The sequence below is a fragment of the Rhinatrema bivittatum genome, chromosome 1, assembly GCF_901001135.1.
Source record: "Rhinatrema bivittatum chromosome 1, aRhiBiv1.1, whole genome shotgun sequence".
NCBI classification, from domain to species: domain Eukaryota; kingdom Metazoa; phylum Chordata; class Amphibia; order Gymnophiona; family Rhinatrematidae; genus Rhinatrema; species Rhinatrema bivittatum.
The window spans coordinates 448515215-448531842 of record NC_042615.1 but is presented as its reverse complement, the minus strand read 5'-3'; the positions used below and the strand labels follow the sequence as shown (position 1 = coordinate 448531842).

The 16628-nt window shown below is 42.1% G+C and overlaps 1 protein-coding gene across 10 annotated transcripts in view; it reads left to right on the top strand.

The window, feature by feature from the left end:
* The window catches only part of PTPRD (protein tyrosine phosphatase receptor type D), a 1482181-nt gene that overhangs the window by 1433175 nt on the left and 32378 nt on the right, over nucleotides 1-16628 (top strand). For all 10 annotated transcript variants that reach the window (XM_029605256.1, XM_029605331.1, XM_029605320.1 and 7 more), the window contains one exon: nucleotides 11120-11245. In XM_029605256.1, coding sequence (XP_029461116.1) covers nucleotides 11120-11245 — 126 coding nt within the window. The remainder of the gene's footprint in view (nucleotides 1-11119; nucleotides 11246-16628) is intronic.

Below are 16628 nucleotides of genomic sequence, written 5' to 3'. Positions count from 1 at the left end.
TTAATACCGTTTGAAAAATGAAGTCATAGACTACGTCTTAGATTTCTTTGCTTGCCTCTTGTACACCTGTTCGGGAGCATCTCTGCGGATTGTCCAGCAGTAGTCAGCCAGCCTGAATATTTCAAATGCTCATCCTTTCTGACTGGGCTTCATATAGTACACTGCTGACGTCAGCTTACTCAGCAGCAGCATGGCAGTAGAACTGCATTGCATCAGAAAATGATATAATAAACTCTGGATGATGTGTGCATGATGGTATTATGCAATATGATGCAATATTACATCATTCTAGGCTTATTTACAGTCCTACTGGATAAATTTACTGGATAAATTTACTGGATAAATTTACTGGATAAATTTACATGACTAAACATAGAAAGTGAACTATATTAAATATCTTCAAAACGAGAGCCAATTAAAAACTTTTCATGGTCATATTCATGTTCAGCACATCAAGATACTACAGAGTAGGACCTTTTTAGGTCAGTAACACTTTCATTGTTGCCCAGTGTGCAGCAACAAAAACTTACTTCACTGTCAATCATTTTATGAAGTATAAGAAAACCATACAAAAGTCTCTCTGAGCCTACAGTAAATCTGCCATACCATAATAGTACTAACTCCTAACCTATCTAAGAAATGGCAGCAATGTAAAATTACACCAGACCCTAGAACACCAATATACCTCCTAGAACAGCAATACCAACTCATCTACTCTTGTGGTAATTGCAACTGAGAATGTGGGATAATCCAGCCTCCTGCCCCCAGTAACCAGAAAACTGGACCTTAAATACAGGGCCCAAAAATATTTAGGGTTTGATATGATTCAACTAGAGCACCAGTCTATGGTTGTGGAGTTAGCATTGAAGCAAGCTAAAAAGACCAGGTTTTATTCTAACACCCCTCCAGGAAAAGACCCTAGGTTGTTGGACAACTATGGGAAAAAAATCTTCCAGAACTTGATGCTCAATGCCTGCAAAGTTGCCCATCAGATATATAGGGTACAATACTTACATTACTTGCTTGATAAATTGAAGCCTTGGTAGATTCTCTTGACAGGGAGCCGGAAGACTAGCAGCAGGCCCTTCTGGATGAAGAAGCGTTAAGTGTAATTTCTTTGGTCTGTATATGAGCCATTCAATATTATGACTAGTTCTGTTACAGCAAATGTTGCACACCAGATGGCCTGGCTGAGGACCACAGAGAACATCAGTGCAAAGTGGGTCAACATCCTTTGTTTGGAGGACAGTCTCTATGGGGATCAGAGAAACCATTGCCCAGATCAAGAAGCAGCATGCAGCTATTTTGTCCTGAGTGATGGGTCAAGCAGCCTTCATCCTCTAGATGGCCTTACTTCACTTATAAGTGTTCCTTCTTCCAAAGATGCCCCTTTCACCAATTTCAGTGGTATTGTACCTCACCTGCTCTTCTGCAATAATAGTTTCTGGCTTGAGGATGTCCATGTGAGAGACATCAACTTAAAGTAACACAGCATGTCAGGCCTATGACTGGTCCGAGTTTTTGTCAAGATGAGTCTTGATTTGTAGACCTTGACAACTTGGGTAGCGGGATGAATTCACCTGTCCTCAAAAAGTTGCAGAAGATCACCAAGAACTGTTGAGTCCTAAAAATTGTGGAGTCTGGATACTGATTGTGCGACTCCCATCTCCATGCCTTGCATCAATGTTTAGCCTTCAGTCTAGATCCAACTCAACCCAGCTCCGTCTCAAGGTGGAGAATTTTCTCAGCCAGAGGTCAACTTGTCCCTCCCAAAAACCATGACAAGGGATTCTACTCCTGCTATTTCCTTAACCCAAAGAAGTCAAAGGAAATGAGACTCATCTTGGATTTATGAAGACTTAACAATAGCCTGTAACATGAGAAGCTCAAGATGCACTCCCTCCACACCATCGTGACTTTCATCCAGGCAGGAGAATGGATGTGCACCCTGGATCTGAAAGATGCGTATGCGTATCCATCAGTCTCAATGGATGTAGCTCAGGTTCATGGTGAATTCCTCCCACTACCAATTAAAGGGTCTTCCCTTTGGGATCTTGGTGGCCCCAAAGGTTATTATATGATGTCTAGCTGAAGCAGCAATACATCTTTGTAACCAGGGGATTTTTGTCTTTCCTTATCTGGACGACTGGATGGTGATGGGACCTTCCCAGGCAGGGGTGTGGGACTTCCTGAAGTAAACAATCCAGCTCTTTCAGTCACTAAGGTTCATAATCAACTTTATCAAGTTGAACCTCATTCCTACTCATAAAATCAAGTTCATCAGGGTGTAGATAGATTCATTGGGGGAGAAAGCATTCCTTCCAGATTCAGCATCCTATCTTTGAACTCTGGTTCAGAGCTTACTACAGCGGAATCAAGTTCCAGCCTAAGTAAACTTGGTCATCCTCAGGCAAATAGCAGCAGCAGTGTATGTAGTCCCCATGATTTGCCTCAAAATGAGAGTTCTCTAATGGGGTCTCCGCACCTGGTGGGATCAACTGCTTCAGCCTTTGTCACACGCCCATGAATATTACCATGGAGATGAAAATGTCTTTTTTTGTGTGGCTAGATCCACATATCCTGGAAATAGTTGTTTCTCTTTGAATTCTACCTCATCAGTTGACACTGGTGTTAGATACATCCACTAGAGGGTGGCATGCACAAATGGACCCTTTCCAAACTCAAGGGATCTGATCGGTGACAAAACGTCTTTTTTTTTTCCAGCCAGTCTCTTGGAGCTACAAGCCATTTGTCATGTGTTGAGAGTATTCTTGCATCTCTTTCATGGAAAGAGAATTTTCAACCAAATTGACAACCAAATGGCAATTTTTATGTAAACAAACAAGGGTTCATAGGGTCCTGGACCCTCTGTCAGGAATCTCTAAATGTTTTGGTCTCACAATCATAGAGCTTCTCTTCAAGCAACTTATCTTCCCAAACTATCCAATACACTGGCAGATCACCTCAACAGGGTTTTCTCTGGATCAGGGGGTGGCAAACAGGCTATTCGACCACTGGGATTGCCTGTCAATCAACCGGTTCATATCAGAAGATACTAAAAAAGTAACAAATTTTGCTCCATTACTCATATCAATTTCAGATCAGCTCTGAATGCTTATCTGCTCAAATGGGATGCAGATCTGCTATATGTCTTTCCTCCATGTCTGTTTATAGTGTGAACAGTGCAAAAGGTACTCAAAGACTGGACACATCTTATCCCTACTGCTCGAGTTTGACCCAGGCAAGTATGTCTCTCTTATCGTGTCAGATTGTCAGTCCGCCTATCGATCCATCTGAGATCCAGTTCAGCTCTACTGTATCGGCCCGTCAAAATGATAATCTGTCATCTGAACCTTCCCTTCCTCACTAAAGAGGTTGAGGATATTGTGATTTCAGCTAAGAAGTCATCTACTAGTGTCAGACAGACTCCTTAACCCTCATTGGTTTTGCTCCTAAAAGTCAACTTTAGAACTTGTTCTCCCTCTCCTCTTTAGGCCTCAGTGCATTGTCAGACAAAGTGTATCTCATTGCCATTGCTGCATATCATTGTCAGTGAATGGAAAGACAGTCTCCTCCCATCCTCAGGTATCAAAGTTCATGAAGGGTTTGTTGCACTCGAAACATCCGGTGCCATGGGATCTCAATGTAATTTTGACACAACTGATGAAGGCTCCCTATCAGCCACTGGAGTGAACTGCCAAAGTTTTTTTTTTTACCTTGAAAGTGGTATTTCCAGTCACCATCAAACTACAAGCATTGGTTCATTACTCACTGTATCTACAGTTTTTTTCACAACAGAGTGGTTCTCCATACTCACCAAAAGTGATTTTGGCATTTCATTTGAAATTGTGCCCATATACTTATTTTGCCCATATTCTTTCCAAGGCCACATGCATATAAAGGAAAGAAGATCCTCTATTCACTGGACTATTAATGGGCCTTGGCCTTTTATATGTAGAAGACTCAGCAATAGTGTCAGGCTTCTCAGCTATTCATCTCTTTCCATCCTAACAGACAAGGAATAGCTGTTGCCAAGTGTAAGTTGTTCAACTGGCTAGCAGATTATATCACACATTGCTATACTCAAGGCTCATCTAGTAGGGGCCATAGCTACCTCAGTGGCTCATCTAAGGAGCCATGCCCATTGAAGACTTCTGCAAAGATGCAACTTGGTCATCTCTTGTTATGTTTACCATTCGCAGGATGGCCCCATGAGCGGTTTCACTCAGCCCCAATGCCACCAGCCAAAGACTGCCGCTCCACATGGCAGGGAAATGCCACTGCTCTTGCTTCCTTCCTGGTGCACTTGCACAGCACGCACTAAGTTATAAAGGTCCTGCAGCATAAACCCATTCTCTTGGCACGCTCTGATGTTGTCACATTGCCGGGTATTTAAATCCCAGCCATACAACACAGGAATACCTCAGCAGAGCTAGTCTGTTAATCTTCAAGTCTTGTGCCAGTCTTCAGCCTTGCTTCAGTCTTCTGCCTTCAGCTTCAGCCTCAGCCTTACTTCAGTCATCCTCCTTCAGCCTCAGCTTTGCTCCAGTCGTCTGCCTTCAGCTTTATCCTCAAGCTTGCTCCAGTCGTCTGCCATCATCTTCAGCCTCAACCTGGTTTTTAGCCTTGTCCAGCTCTTCAGATATGACTGTTGTCACAGCCTCCTAGACTTATCATAGCCAGGCTCAAGCAAAGACTCATTTGCCCACTGATGGCACAGACCTTAGGGCTCTGCCCACAAGGTTGCTGTGGTGCACAGTTGCACCACAGCAAAAGTGACTCATACTCATGTCGCTCGTAACATGTCTCACTTCTTTCTAGGCAATCTCTCCAGACATGGTAATAGCTTTGGATAAGCAGTTTTGTGTAGCCTGTTCAGCCAGTAGTCTATTCTCCATAGAGAGGGGTATTAATTGCTTTTTACATAAGTGCTCCATTGCAACACTCAACTTAGGACTGACTACATGTCATAACTAATTCAGCCCTGCTTCTTCATGGAAAAAGCAAGTCTGTTTGCTATACATGCAGTCCTCCATAGACAGGAGGATGAATTAGCCATGCTTAATATCCTCCCATCTTCCTGGAAAATTGACTGCCTAGCTAAAGCAATCAACTGAGGGGCTCATGGGGCAGCACACGCATGAGAAATCCCTCTCATGCTAAGTAGTAAAAATCTACTGAGCTAGAGAGATGATCCATTTAGTACCATCAGATAACATCTCCTAAACAAACTTGACAATCTAGAACTCACCAATGTAGACACAGCTCTTGCCTCCTGGTATGACATCACCAATAATATAGCTAATTCTACCTGCCCCCGGCAAACTAAACTTATCTGTCCTCAAAGTAACAAGAGTAAGAAACCTTGGTACTCCCAAGAGCTAAAAAACCTTAAACAACACCTTCGAAAATCTGAAAAGATTTCGCGCAAGGATCCCTCACACACACACCTGGCACAATTTAAAACCTCCCTACATCTATATAGTGACAAATTTAACATGACAAAACGAGACTTCTATGCCAACAAAATACACCAATTCCAATACAACCCTAAAGTACTATATGATTACGTTAACTCACTTACGAAGACGGCTGCCCCTGACATCCCTGACGTAGTAGCCAAATCCAAATGTGAAGATCTAGCCACCTTCTTCCAAACCAAAGTAGACAAGTTACTTTCAAAGTTCACCCCTTGTGCCAGTCCCATCAACATTGTCGAACCCGATTTCATCAATACAAAGACTTGCAACAATACTACTGTTCTCTCCTCCCTAGACTGCACCTCAACATTAGAAATAGAAACCTTTATCAAGAAAGCCAAACCTTCCACTCACCCATCTGACACCATACCCACAAAACATCTCCTCACAATACCCAATATTATTGCTAAACCATTAACAAATATCATTAACCTCTCCATTAACTTGGGACAGGTACCTCTCCCCTTGAAACAGGCTATTGTCAAACCCATCCTAAAGAAACCCAAACTTGACCCCTCTGATCTAGCCAACTATCGCCCTATTTCCAATCTTCCATTTATTGCTAAACTCCTTGAAAAAACCGTTAACAAGCAACTCACAGAATACCTTGAAGACAATCACATCCTTGCCCCCGCACAATACGGCTTTCGGAAATCTCATAGTACTGAGACTCTTTTACTCTCCCTAACAGACCACATTATTAAAGGATTTGAGAAAGGACAATCATACATACTTGTCTTCCTTGACATCTCCTCCGCATTTGACACCGTCAGCCATCCCATTCTCCTACAGCGGTTAACTGAAATAGGCATTACAGGTGTTGCCCACAACTGGTTCAATTCATATCTCAGCAATAGAGATTACAAAATTCAGCTAGGCAATCATGTTTCCAAGGCTATCCCCCTTAATCAAGGTGTCCCTCAAGGGTCATCCCTCTCTTCAACCCTCTTCAATATTTACATCCTACCCCTCTGTCACTTCCTATCCAGCCTAAATCTTCCATACTACATATATGCTGACGATGTTCAGCTCCTCATACCCATCACTGACTCTATTTCTAAAACCATGGATTTCTGGAACGATACTCTCCAATCCATAAACAATCTCCTTTCTTCCATCCACCTAGCTCTCAACACTACTAAAACTGAAATCATGCTCATCTCACCCCTTAACCACTCGATCCTTCCCCCTCTTTCACAGTTCCAATTTGCACAACAAGTCCGTGATCTGGGTATCATTCTCGATGGGCACTTCACACTGAAGAAATTTATCAACAACATACTAAAAGATGGCTTATACACTAAAAAAACTAAAACCCTTACTACACCCCCCCCGATTTCCAAACAGTGCTCCAAACCACCATCTTCGCCAAAACCGACTTCTGCAACTCCCTTCTCCTCGGCCTTCCTAACAATGCCATTCACCCCATTCAAATTTTACAAAACACAACAGCCCGAATCTTGACCAACTTACGCAGACACGACCATATTACACCTGTTCTAAAAGATCTACATTGGCTCCCAATAGCTTCCCGTATACAATATAAGACTCTCTCTCTCATCCACAAGGCTTTATACAATCCTGAAATGAACTGGTTTAATGAATCCTTCCGCTTACACCAGTCTAATAAGCCTACTAGACACGCACATCTCGCAACTATGCCCATCCCTTCCCCTAAACTCTACAAACTAACATCTACCAGAGCCCGTGCAATATCGATAGCCGGGCCGACCCTTTGGAACACAATGCCAGTTGAACTACGGCAAGAGGAATGCCTCAAATCGTTCAAGCGGAAGCTTAAGACCTGGCTCTTCACCAAGACATACACGTAATTTCTCCCTTCCTCTCCTCTGCCCCCCTCTTCTGGCCCTCTATCCCCTCACTTCGCCCTTCTCCTACCTTTTTCTCCCCCCCTCACCTCATACACTTCTCCCCCCTCACCTCGTTCCCTTCCCTCTGCTCGCCACTCCCCCCTCTCCTCCTAGCACTCCTAAATTGCTTATCTCTTAGTGTCTTCCTTTTGTACATATGTATATATTTACAAACCTCGTTGATTATTTAATGCAAATTTCCCCTTGTTATTCACACCCTCATTTATTCATTTGTTAACTTGTTTTATTTGTTCAATGTAAAGCGCCATGCCTGGCGTTTGTTTGTGTTACACTGTAAACCGATGTGATATCCTGGATGAATGTCGGTATATAAAAATTTTAAATAAATAAATAAAATAAAATAAATAAATAAATGTGATGGCTAATTCATCCTGCTGTCTACGAAGAACCCTGTTTATAATAAGCAAACTTGCTTTGTCTGGATATTTTGAGGTCAGTATTCAAAGGCATATAGTCAGATAACGTGTGAGTTATCCTGCTAAATGTGAACTTCTGAATATGTCCAGCACCTATCGGGCTGAGTCATTATCGGATAAAGATTAGCTGGATAAGTTGAGGCATTTCAGGAGAGGTCCAGGGTGGGGATGAGTTAGCTGAGTAACTTATCAGGCTAATTCCAATATTTAGAATTGGTGGAATTAATTTCTCTGCTAATTCAAGATGTAGCCATGATCAGTAGCAATATATTCAAAAGACTATAGCCGGTTAAGTGGCAATGTGACTTTAAAAAAATGGCTGCTGAAACGGAGACAGGCATCAATTGTTGATAGTGTGAACACCCTGAAGCAGCAACTTTGGCAGCGAAACATGGCCGTGTCATCATTTTTCTTATTTGAAACATCCTGATAATAGTACTGATACTGACACAAGATATGTTTTTGGAGTTACTAAAGATGTTGTCGCAACTGAAGACATTTTGATTGAATCAATATGTGAACTGTGCCAATTATAAAAGGGCTTTTTTTTCCCAGTGATGGCAACTTGATTTGCTATGCCCCACAAGAAATTGAAAGCTGATTATTTTCTGTGGGTGCACTAAGGTTTTTCCCTTTTTTGCATTGCTCTTTTTCAGTACTTTAATTTGTTGGATCAAGAGAGAAAGCATATTTGTATTTGATGTGTGGGGTTTTTTTGGATTTTGCACCAATGAAAAAGTGGATATAAAAGTTAAAATTGTTTTATAAAATATAAAAAAGATTAGATATTATAAATTTGGTGAAAAGTCACAAGGTGAAGTTATCTATAGAGTAGACACACCTGTAGAGTCATATCTGTATTTTGTGATTCATCAATTAAAAAAAAACAAACAAACCAGTCTAGCGGGTCTAGTGGCCCAATTCCCTGACACCCAATCCAGTGCCAAAAAAATTAGGCCTTTCTAACCTGACCCCCTCCACAAATCCTTCCAAACATTGATTTAAATGTTAAGGAGTATGGAACCAATCATTGCTCCTCTTCCCCCTGTGTGGTTGTTCAAAAAAACGACTTACCTCTGGCACTTTCTCATCACCCCTCTGTCCCCAGACCAACTCAGAACCCTCCCAAACCCTTTTGGCCACTGGAGCTGTGGTGCTCTCACACCACTCCTGTTGGCTCACAGTGTTGCTCTGACATCCACGCTGAAAGCATTAGCTACCAGCATTGCTGTCAGAGCAACACTGAAAGCCACTTAGAAACGATACAAAAGTACCATGATCCCGGTGGCCAAAGCTGTTTGGATGGATGCCAACTAGGTGGGAGAGTATGGATTGGTCTGGCAGGGGGAGGGAGATGAGGTCAGACTTGAAATAAGTTAACAGCTAACTTTAAACCTAATTGAGGACATTCAAAGGGAGCCAGTTATGTGTAAAGTTATTTGGCTGAAGGTATCCAGATAACTTCATTTGGGGATGTTCAGCAGGAGTTCATACCACTGAATATCCCTGATAATTTATCTGGCTAACTTTAGTTGGATAAGTTATCTGTTATATAGTTTTTTGAATAATAGCCTCTTGCTTTTTCCAATTCTATTGGTCATGGTCTCTTTTTTTATACTTTACTTTTATTGGGTCTTATGGCTCCTAACTCAGAGTCTGCTGTCCATTTTCTTTGCTTTCTCTCCATTCACCCACACACATACCACTTTAATATTGATCTTTCTCTATCATGCTCTTGCCGATCTTCTCTCCAACCATCCCTCTTACTTCCCCCAAACATTCTTTCCCTATTACACTCAACTCCGTCCTTCCAAGCCTTCCCATCCCACAGTCACCCCTTTCATGCCCTCCCATCCTCTTAACACACTCTTACCTCTTCTTTCTTGCCTTCTTTCACATTTTTGTCATGCATCCACCTTCAGACTTACTCCTCCACCACCTCCTCTTCACCTCTCTGTTATGCCTATTGTCCTCCTAATCCGATCTCCCTCATCTCTCACTCTCCCAAGTCCTCCCATTGCTCCATCTCTCACTCTTACTCCATCCTTCTGTTTCTTCCTGTTTCATGCATTCCCTAGAACCCCATTTCCACCCTTTATAGTCATAACCCCAGTCCTCATCCCATCTTTCTCTGATCCTACCATACCCTTCAAAGTCCTTCATACTTTCTCCTAAATGCTCCCTCTTTTTCTCCCTCCCCAGTCTCTGAGTCTCTGCTGTACCTCTCTCCCCATGCCCCGCTGAATCCTCCAGTCCTAGTCCCCCGTCCCCCACTCAACCCCTGACTTCCTGCTCTCTCCCCACTCTCCCCCCATCCAGTCCCTGAGTCCCCCCTCCCCCTCAATCTCCCGGTCCCAGCTCTCCCCACCCCTCAGCCCTGTAACTCGCATCTCCCCAAACCTGATATCCCCAAGTCTCCCTTGAAGCTTGAATCTACTCCTCCATCCTTCTAGAGCTCTTTCTCCACCATCTTTCACTGCTCCTCCCCTTCTGAACTTTGTACTGTCTGCAGGTAAGCAGGACACCAGTCAGAAATGTATAATCCGCTCCTGCTGCTGTCAGTTTCCCCTTCCTCCCACATGAGCGTGATAAAACCTTTGACCTCGTGGGAGAGCGAAAGGCCAGCAGCAGGAGCAGATTAGAAGTGCCTGACAGCGTCCCTCTCTCCTGCTGGGAGAGTGTAGGGGAAGAGAGGAGACAGCACTTCCATGGCTTGCAGTCTGTGTGGGAAACCTGGAGTGCCGTGGCTGCACACTTTTTAAACCGCAGGTTGCAGGGGAGAGAGAACGGTGCCAAGGCAGCACTCGTCTTTGGTTTCCACAGGCCAAATCAGGAGCAGGTGATGGCACCCTGTACTACCGCATAGGCCGCACAACCCTAAATCCTGCCCTGCCCGCTGTTTCATATTTTTAAGACCTTTACCAGTTTAATTTAATAAATTAAAGATCACAGTTATATAATGTAGGCATGTGTCCTTATATGTGCCCTATATTGCCTGTATAGCTAAAGGTACAGGATCTTTCTTGCTACCTTTACTTTTTCCAGTGCACTTTCCACATTGCTGCTCAAGTGTTTAAGAACATACACCCTTACCCTGGCCTTGTGTGAGCCAATCTGTTGCTACGCCTAATAAGAGTCTGTGAATTATTTGGCTGTTGTGAAATGAACCATGTGCATGTCCTGGAGAAATCCATTACCACTTTCATAACAGGTCTTCAATCTTAATGTTGGACTTAAGAGTTCATGTTACTGACTAGACAGCATGAACTGGGCATGACTTCTTTCTCTCTCTTTCTTTTCCCCTCCGCCCCCCCCCCCCCCCCCACCATAGGAAAAATGCCATCAGTACTGGCCTGCAGAGCGCTCTGCCAGGTACCAGTACTTTGTGGTGGATCCCATGGCAGAGTATAATATGCCACAATATATCCTAAGGGAGTTCAAGGTCACGGATGCCAGGGTAAGCTATTGCTATTTTTCCATGTATTTAAAAATAGTAAACATGCATTTTCTTTTTTCTTTTTTTTTTTCATTACTAAAGCCTCAAGGGAAGTTTAGATTTCCTTATCTTGTGATAGCCGAAGAGGGTAAAGATATTAAATATATTATTTATCCATAAAAGCTAAAAATGGGCTCAATTTCAAAATCTCTCATCTGCACAACACAATTATCGGCAACCTAACACATTTGTGTGCTGGAAAGCATTAGTCAGCTGAAGGGCCCTTTTTCCATTCACCATTTTATTCCTTCTGAACCTTTTTGTTTTTTAATTATTTCTCATCACTTTGGGCTGTAAATTTGTTTCTACTACGTATGACCTTTTAGGTCATTTGAGCTTGAAGGCTAATATGGTGCTAATTAAAAAGTACAGAGCAAATGGTATTCCTAGCAAAACTTGACCTGGTTCACACTTTATAATTTGACTTTCTGGTAAAACTTGCTTCCCAGAGCATTCAAGTTTTTGCCCTGAAAATTCATGTACCCTTTTTGGCATGTGTTGGCTAATATTCTGTGTGAGTTTTTCCATCTGGATTTCCTATTACAAGATTCATTCAAAATCAAACACTGACCATTTTACTGTTTATTATTAAACAATGCAAACACATCTTTTGCTGTGATTAGCAGTTTGCAAATAATTTGAGATCAAGCCCAAGCCAGCCAAATATCAGATTGGTTTATCATTTTGTTTTCCTACCTTCCTAATTCCTCTGTTGGGGAAATGATGCAGACTTTCCCATATATATTCTGAAGCTTAACATTTGTGAAAATCAGTTTTCTGCCAGTAAAAATCATTAATGCCATCAACCAGTAGTTGTGACCAATGGAAATCCACTGCCCATTCAGTTTTCATGTTAATGGGTGTGGCCTAGCCTGCACTACTGTCACTGTGTGCTGGGAAGGGAAGAGTGTTGGTGGTAGTATGCAGTGACTAATGTGTTAAAAATATGCTGCATTACAAGAAGCCCTGCTTCCTGTTGTTTCTGTTGTGTTCTGATGTGTAAAATACACCTCACATAACTCACCGTTTGATGAGCGAGAGTCTATGCGCAATGCACCTTTCATAGAGAATAGTTCTACTTCACTGTCTGCTAAACAATATATCTGTGTGGAGCTGCTGGAATGATGTGCAACCAACAAATTTTATAATGCTGCATTGCAAGCCCTGTCTTCCTGATGATGCTATTGGCTGTGTCTATGCCTGCTGCCGTTACTCAGTCAGTCACTGGTTGATGTCATTCTTTCATTCAGCCAGAACCATTCTGACTTTGAAGCCCCACCAAGAACACCTTTGGCTCATAGATCTAGCCCCAGCAGGCATAGCAGTGGCCAGGTTTTTTTCAGCAAATAGCAGTGGTGGCATGCGCCACCCCCATGATCTCCATGCCATCCAGCAAAGTCCATGTTCTATGTAATCGGGGGATAATATTGTCATCCTGAATGAATCAGATGCTGAACCATCCTCCTTCTCCACAATCTAAAACCAACACTAGCTTGAGATCATCTTAAGCCCAAATGCTCCTTCGCCACGTCTTCCACCTCACTCTCTCTCTCTCGCTCTTCGCAGAGCATGCTTTCTGGTCTCACCACTGTCTTTATGTGCCCCAGTGACATCACCATTCTTTTCTTTGGATTCCTCTTGACCTCATTGTTCTCCTTAGCCTCAATCTCAGTGGATGCTCCTTTGGCGGGCTCTTCCCTAGGTGCGAAAATGCTGGCAGCAATTTTGAATTTCTTGAACTCTGATTTCCAATGATTAGCTCCAAAATCATTACAGTATCCTTTCCAAGGAGAGTCATGTCTCAGGACATCACAAAAGTCCCCAAAATCCCATGGTCCCCACACTGAATGCCATTTTTGTGTAACCCCTGCCCTGATATGGACAGAAGCGCAGAACTCACCAGGAGGGTCATAGATAATAGCAATACCCATGCCTCCCCCGTTCTTCCACATGGGGGGAGGTGGGAAGGAAGTCACGTTTTTAAAGTCTAAGGTTTTCATTCTTCTCTGGGAGATTTCTGCACATTATTCCAGTCACAGTCAGCCAAAACACCACACTGCATATGAAAGTTGTTATTCAAAAAAAATTAAAGTTTTTACTGGTCTCTGATAGCAGGCAAATAAAATTCACGGAATACTCTAAGGGTCAGTGCACCAAACAATTCAGAAAAATAAGTCCAATAGTGAAAAAAATGAGTAGCAACTTATACCTCTCTTCTTTAAGACTACTTCTTGGCTTTACACACCCTCTCAGGATTCTCTTCAAGACCCCCAAGACCACTTTCCTAACCTGGGCAATCTGACATTGGGCTCCAGCATCTTTTCAGAACAGGAACACTTCTGGTACCTATCTGTTGAGAGAGGGTCCAATTTCAGGTCCTTTCCCTATGAAAGGAAAGACCCCCTCACCAGTTCCTTCCTGTTGAAAAGGGCCCTTCAAATCCCTCCTGCACTCATATGGGTAGAAGAGCTTATGAAATCTGACACCTCCCACTGGGGAGTGTCAGATCTCTTCCAACCACTCCTACTGTACACTAACATCACCCACAGAGGCACGATACTACAGACTGTGCTGAAAAAGGACAATTAGGCTAGTAAGGGGCAAATTTGGGGGTTTAAAACAATGGCTGTTTTAAAATACCATTTTGGAAGCCAAGATAAAACATGTATTCTACATGTCTAAAAAATGATCAAAAGAGGACCAAACAATTGTCAGCAAGATTAAATGGCGCTGTGAAAGAGGCTATTAAAGCAGGACCTTATAGGAAGGTGTATAAGTGCTGGCTGAATATTTTAAGCAAAGTATTCACTACATGATCCTTGAAAAGAAAGTTTTAGACCTAAAAGTTTTGATTCATGCCCAAGACAACTCTAGAAACCTTCAATGACAGAAGACAGTAATTCCCATTATCTGGGTGTACCAGCGTCTACATTGAGGCCTCTCCAGGTCAGCCAGAATGCAGCTGCTCATGTTCTAATGGGCATAAGTGGAAAGGCATATAGTACACCAATGCTTAGCGACTTTCATTGGTTGTTCAGAGTATCTAATATAAAACAGGCACATTAATCCATAGACTCCTGAGGAAGATTGAGTCTCCATTGATAAGTGCTATCCTCCAGATTTTTAAGCCTTCTTATGCTTTAAGATCATCACCGTCCAGCCTCCTCAATGTTCCCTCAATAAAAGCAGCACATTTGATTGAGGCATAGCAAAGAGCTTTTTCTATTGCCGGCCCTATTTTCTGGAATAGTCTTCCAGAGCAACTATGGCTAACTACCTGTGGTAAGACTTTTAAGAAATATTTGAAAACATATTTATTTCGGTTAGCCCTTTCAGTTTAGACATCTGGGTCATTAAAAATCCCATGTCCAGCACAAATGGATGATTACATTAGTCCAGCGAAGTCTTTCGGATTTAGGTCTCTCCTAAGGCATTTGTTTTCATCTTTCTTGTTTGTTTACAATTTTTATGATTGTCTTACACTGTGACCCACCTAGAACTTAACCCAGTGCGGGATACAAGTCTTTTAAATAAATAAAGCATGTAAGAGTCAGTGTTCGCAGTTCCTAGGGAGAGGCTATCAATGATATATAGCTCATGATGGAGTTTGGAAGGAGCCTTCCTGCATGACTTCCCTACTTCAGGACCACCGCTGCAATGAGCAGACTAAGGAGCAACGATAAGGGAGGGCTTATTAAAATAGGAAAACAAAATCCTCATAGCGCCAGGATCCCAGCTCTGTTTCCTGTTTTGCTGAAAGAAAGGAGGAACTGTCTGGTGAACAAAAAAGAGTATTGTAGTCCAGAGAAGATTATAGACGGTCAGAAAAATCAAGGGAAGATTCTTAAACTGGCAATGTAAAGATCTTAACATTGATGTTAAAGGATACTGTTTGTTGTCCTGTACAGGTCAGAAAGCTCTCCAGAATCCTGTGTGTTTCAAGTTATAAAGTTAACAATTATAAAGGCCCATGAACAGAGAATTAGATTCATCCATACAAGATGTTATGAAGGCATTAATTAATAACAATGTATGCTCCTGAGACAACATTGCTCAATTTTGGAATTGGCAGGCTAGTATTTATGTAAGATAAGAAAAGCATTAATCATAATATAGTTTGGGAACAAAAATGACATTAGGTTAAGAACTATAATAGCATGCTGCACTATTCTCTCATTAGGCGCAATGACAGCTGATTAAGCAACTTGCAGAAGAAGGTGGGGAAAAACATGCCCAAAATCAAGTTGGCTTTCTTTTTTTATGCATAATTAACACTTAAATGTTTGTACGTTTAAGACTGTATGTCACTTAAGTATCTGTTCAAACAAGGTTAACTGAAAGGAAGAATACTGAACAGGCTATAGAATTACATTGGAGGCTATGCACTAAAGGTTAACATTCATTTAGTGTGCAAAAAAACATGTGCAATGAGTTAAATCCTCAGCATGCCTGCTAAATCGAGATCCATCAAGGTGAGCAGGTGTGTTTTAAATTAACATGTGCCTACAAGTAAATGGAATATCAGAGGTAAATTAAGAGCATGCAAAATAGTGTGGAATGCTCTTCTGAAAATGCTATTTTTCATATAAAAACATTAGGATAGAAAAAGAGCATATGGCCTATGCAGTCTGCCTATCAGTCTGACTTATCTAGCTCTTACAATTTCCATCATTCCCTCAGAGATCTCTTTATCCCATGCTTTCTTGAATTCAGACACCATTTTTGCCTCTACCACCTCAACTGGGAGACTGTTCCATGCATCCACAACCCTCTTTGTAAAGAAATATTTCCTAGGATTACTCCTGAGTCTACCCCCTTTCACCCTCATCCCATACTCCCACATTCTAAAGCCTTCTTTCCATTGAAAAAGGCTCACTTCCTGTGCATGGAAACCTTTGAGATATTTGAATGTCTCTATAATATCTCTCCTATCTCACCTTTCCTATAGGGTATACATGTTTAGATTTTTAAGTCTATCCCCATATGCTTTAGAACGAAGACCACTCACCATTTTATTAGCCACCCTCTGGACCGCCTCCATCTTGTTTATATCCTTTTGAAGATGCAGTCTCCAGAATTGTACACAGTATTCCAAATGAGGTCTCACCAAGGACCTAAACAAGGAGCATTACCACCTCCCTTTTTCTGCTGACCATTCCTCTCCCTATGCAGTTAAGAATCTTTCTGGCTTTTGCTGTCATTTCATCCACCTGTTTGGCCACCTTAAAATCATTAGATACAATCACCTCCAGATCCTGCTCCTCTTTTGTGCTTAGAAGAATTTCACCCCCAATATTGCACCTTTCCCTCGGGTTTTTTGCATCCTAAATGCAATGCATTACTC